The following is a 4,274-nucleotide window of genomic DNA, read 5'->3' on the forward strand; positions in this document are numbered from 1 at the left end:
CAGCCTATGTTGCAGGAATTGAAAACTCATTTCATTTAAATGGATTGTACTTGCACAACAGGGAGCTGCAAAAGGAATCTGCCTGCCCACCAGTTTGAGTCTAAGCCAGTGCAGTAAAATGGGAGAATGTGGATAACCCGATGCAGTGTTTGGGGACTGGGGCTGTTTGTGGTGGGGTTTTGTAGAAGGTGGATGATGTGAGCTCAGATTTTGGCCTAGTAACTGTATACTTTGGATTTTGGTATCATGGGTGAGGATTTCAGTTCTACAGCACTGCAAGGCTCCTAGTCCTCATGTACATCAGCTTGTGCTTTCTTTTTATTAGCCCTTCTCTGTGTAGCTGAAAGTTTCAGCTAACCTGCTCCTTCTTTGGCTTTTTTTCCCATGTTTTGTTGTGTGTTTTTTGAAGGTTGTGGCAAATATTCCCGTAGAAGGGAAAAGAAATTACACTTTTTTTTTTTTCTGGTTTTCCTTCTGTTCAGAAGTGCCAGCATTTTGATTTTTTTTTTTGTGTACTTGACCTTGATATTACTGCAGTTTTTCCTGTTCAATTGGATGCTGTACTTACAGTGGAAAGGTTTCAGAAGCGGAGGAGTTGGGTGTAACACCAGGGCGGCTGGCTGAGCGATGCCTTTCGCTCCCCGCAAAGCTGCTCTGAATTACACTGGCCAAACTGCAGTCGTGCTGTACTAAGCCTGAGCTAATTTTATGTTTTTCTCTATAAAACTAACTCACTTTGCCTGGGATGAAAAGCAGAATATTAAAAAAAGATTACTGTATAACATGTTCCAGCACTTCAGTTGGGCTGAAACGAGGAAGTACCTCAGATCTCCCGAGAGGCCCATTTTTGGCAGATTTCCACTCTAGAGAGGTTTGGACTTGAATACAGGTGTCTGGAGACTTTAATTGACTGAGTGCTTTTTCTCAGGTTCCCTACTCCCTATCCTCCGTCGTTTCAGCCTCGGTTGTGCGTAGTGGTGCCGAACAGCTGTGTTTACCTTCCTGCTGTGTCCGTGTGTGTGCACCGTGTCAGCGGTTAGGAAAAACGGCACGTAATGGGTTTGCTGTTGGTCCAATTAATTCATCAATAAAATATAATCTGCACCATGGCGGGGGAGAAGAGGAAAACCTGCCTTTCTTAAACAAATCTTGCTATTTCCTCTCCATCCACACAAGTAGTAATTAAAGAAAGGCAGAGCCCTTTAAAACACAAGTGCTACACGAGGGTGTATTTTACCCGCCCGTGAAGCATAACAAGTTATGGAAGGCAGGGCCATTACTTGCAATAGGGAATTAACTCCTACGGATGTGTTTACCGCCTCACCAAGTCTTATTTCGTGCCCTCCTTAACGAGAGTGTTTCACGTCGAATTGTCCGGCTTTTTCATTGCTGTGTTCCTGTTTGCAGGCTGAAGCGAGGCTCGCGGCGAAACGAGCAGCGCGGGCAGAGGCACGGGAGATCCGGATGAAGGAACTGGAGAGGCAGCAGAAGGAGGTACGGTCAAGGCTTTTGGGGAGTGTGTTTTGATCATCTGCTTTCCTGAATATAACCGAGATCTTGGAACAAAGTATTGATCTGTATTTTGCTGAAACGGTAATAATTTGCTTGGAGGTAGTGTTGGTCACAGAATAGCAAATAAAATAGCCTGGAAAAAATATGGATTGCGGCAAGAATTTTATCTTGGTGAAACCAGTCTAATTATTCACAGAAAATACTGGTGGTTAGTGAGTAATCATTGTTTAATATTAAACTTTGAAATATGCAGCTTGTTTGTGTGTGCATTGGGGGGGTGGATTCTTATCACTTTGTGGGAGATCTAATGAATGTGGAAGACTCCTGGCTTTTGTATAACTCTGTCTGTTATTTTTGCTCTGTTGCTGTGAAGCTTGGCATTGTGGTCTCCATCGTTTTGTAAAAATGAAGGTCTGCTGTTGGCAGAAGTAATGACAGAAACCGAACTTAGCAAAACGTTGCCTTTTCCAAGGTGTTTGGATTAAATGACTGGTGTAGTCTCTTCCAAATTCTGGAAGAGCTGGTTGTTTAGTTCCGCTGGCAAACTTACCGTGCCTCTGCTTGTCAGTGTGCGGGAGGTCGTGGGCCTCCAGTGCAGGAATGATCTTAAACACCATTTTGGTAGCGTCCTACTCCTGCTGTGTTTGGCAAGTGGGAGCTGTACTAAATGTCACTCCGCTTCAGGAAACTGAAAACGGGTGTTTATTTTGAAGGTTAGAAGCTAAATGTGAAGCTAAACCAGCACTGTTGGAGTGGGGCTGCAAGCATGGGTTGGCACAGATGGACGGAACCAGAATCCGTGTTGATGTGTGTGCAGAGTAAACGTAACAGGGCCCACAATACTCATAATTCAGCTTTTTCAAATAGATTTTGAAGGAAAGGGAATAAGTAAGGAGTTTGGGGGCAGAGTGTGGGAATGTGTAGTAAGAATAAATGTACACCTGTGCTTTAGGGTGCAGAGAAGGATTCAGCTGAGCTTTTATACAGTGAAATTTATGTGATAACAGGCTAGTGTTGATGCAGCCTGCAAAAGAAGCACTTGGGGCAGTTTGCCCGTGCTCAGCTTTGCACTGGAGCATCTTGTCTAGTTGAGGCATGTCTGGATGTGTCTTAACAGCCTGTAGCCGTGGCAGGCTGAGATGTACCTGCAAACGCACCAGGAGTAAGAGCTGCAGGGGAGCGTTGTGGCAAGCACAGTGCTTGCAGAAGAGAGGAGCCTTTTTCTGCTAGAGCTGCTGCTTTTTGAAGGATGTTCTTTGCCTGGATCACGGTCAGAAGGCCTCGACTGCAGATAAGTGTTGGTACTGTCAAGCCGCCTGCTGTGCCTACAGCCTGAGCGATGGGACGTGCCGCCGAGCAGCCTTTGGAAGGTCATGGTAAACAACACTGGGTGTTTTGTTTGGGCAGCAGAGTAAATATGGGTGTCATGGCACCTGACAGTGGTGTCACCATCTAATTTGCAGATAGCTTTAATGGAGCTGATGACCCCTCTGGAGGATTAAAAGCTAATGGTGCAAAGGGTGTGCTAGTAAATTGAAATTTTGGTGTGAAAACTAAAGCTTGCGTGTGTGATCCTGCAGTTAATAACTGAAGAGCTAGAGATCTGAAAATCTGTTGGAAACTTCTTTATACAAGTAGAAATCGAATAGTACAGGATGCTGCTCTGAAATATCAAATTCAGGGAAAGCTAAGCCAGATAGCCACTACAATCGGTTTTGTAGTTCACTGGCATAAATAATGTAATGTGACTACACATTTATTTTGTAAACTTTTATACTCTGTAAAGTTTTGAAACAGCTTAATCTCAGCCCACAGATGCAAGGTAGAGCTAGTGTAAGGATGGCTGCAGGAAGTTTTCCATTGCTACGAGTGTCTTGCAGATACAATAAAAGAAAAGATAAATATAGAAAATTCTAAGCAGCAATCAGCACAAGAGAATTGACACCTACCCCTTCCTTAGAGGAGAACGCGCTGTGTTACTGGTGTCTGTACAGCTTGTTATCTGCCATCTTCGTTTTCTTTCACAAACTTTTCAGAGAAATAAATAGCACATTCCCACTAATACCGTGTTGAAAAACCAGAACTTAAAGCACTTGTTTTACTATTTCAGAAGGCTTTTCAGAGCCAGTTATGGGAAGTTAAAAAGCAATAAATAAATTTATTGCACGTGTGTATACTTGTTCATGCTTAAAGTGGTGTGCAAGCCCTTACAGGCTTCTTGTGGAGCATGGATTATTTAAGAGTATATTTACATTGTTGGTCTGAGTTAAAAGATTTCAGATGCTGCCATTACAAGCAATAACCATGGCAGTATAGCTCTCGTTGGAAGTAAAACAAGGTGTTTAATGATTTGGATTTGGAGTGGAAATTGGCTCCTCTCGTTCTCAACTTTGAGTATTAATGGCATTTGTTAATCCTGTGCTTCCATCTTTCTTGTTTAAGAAATAATTGTGTGACTTCTGCATCATGGGTCTACATACACAAAACATTTAGCTAGTGTTTTGCTTGCCGTTACGAAAGAAATATCACCAGGTACCTGGGGGTTTTATTCTCGTAGGAATGTTTCTGTAGGTAGAATGAGCAGCAGCTTCATTAGAAACCCTGTGCTGGTTCTGGAAGCCACCCATACATGAAGAATTGCACCAAAGATTAGTCACAGCTGTGTAGTAAAGCTGCCAGGTAAATGGTAAAGACTACACAGTATCATACGGAGTTCTTCTTCTGGCAGGAATCATACCATGTAAACCACAAAATTGTCAGCA

General features: G+C 43.1%; 1 protein-coding gene across 1 annotated transcript in view; it reads left to right on the plus strand.

Annotated features, from left to right (window-relative positions):
• Positions 1 to 815: 815 nt before the first annotated feature.
• LRRFIP1 (leucine rich repeat (in FLII) interacting protein 1) overlaps positions 816 to 4,274 on the plus strand; it is a gene marked incomplete at its 5' end in the record, with an annotated part of 61,413 nt that continues 57,954 nt past the window's right edge. The window contains 2 exons of the mRNA XM_009866359.1: positions 816 to 839; positions 1,408 to 1,494. Coding sequence (XP_009864661.1) covers positions 816 to 839; positions 1,408 to 1,494 — 111 coding nt within the window. The remainder of the gene's footprint in view (positions 840 to 1,407; positions 1,495 to 4,274) is intronic.

Source organism: Apaloderma vittatum, unplaced genomic scaffold, assembly GCF_000703405.1.
Source record: "Apaloderma vittatum isolate BGI_N311 unplaced genomic scaffold, ASM70340v1 scaffold20423, whole genome shotgun sequence".
NCBI classification, from domain to species: Eukaryota; Metazoa; Chordata; class Aves; order Trogoniformes; family Trogonidae; genus Apaloderma; species Apaloderma vittatum.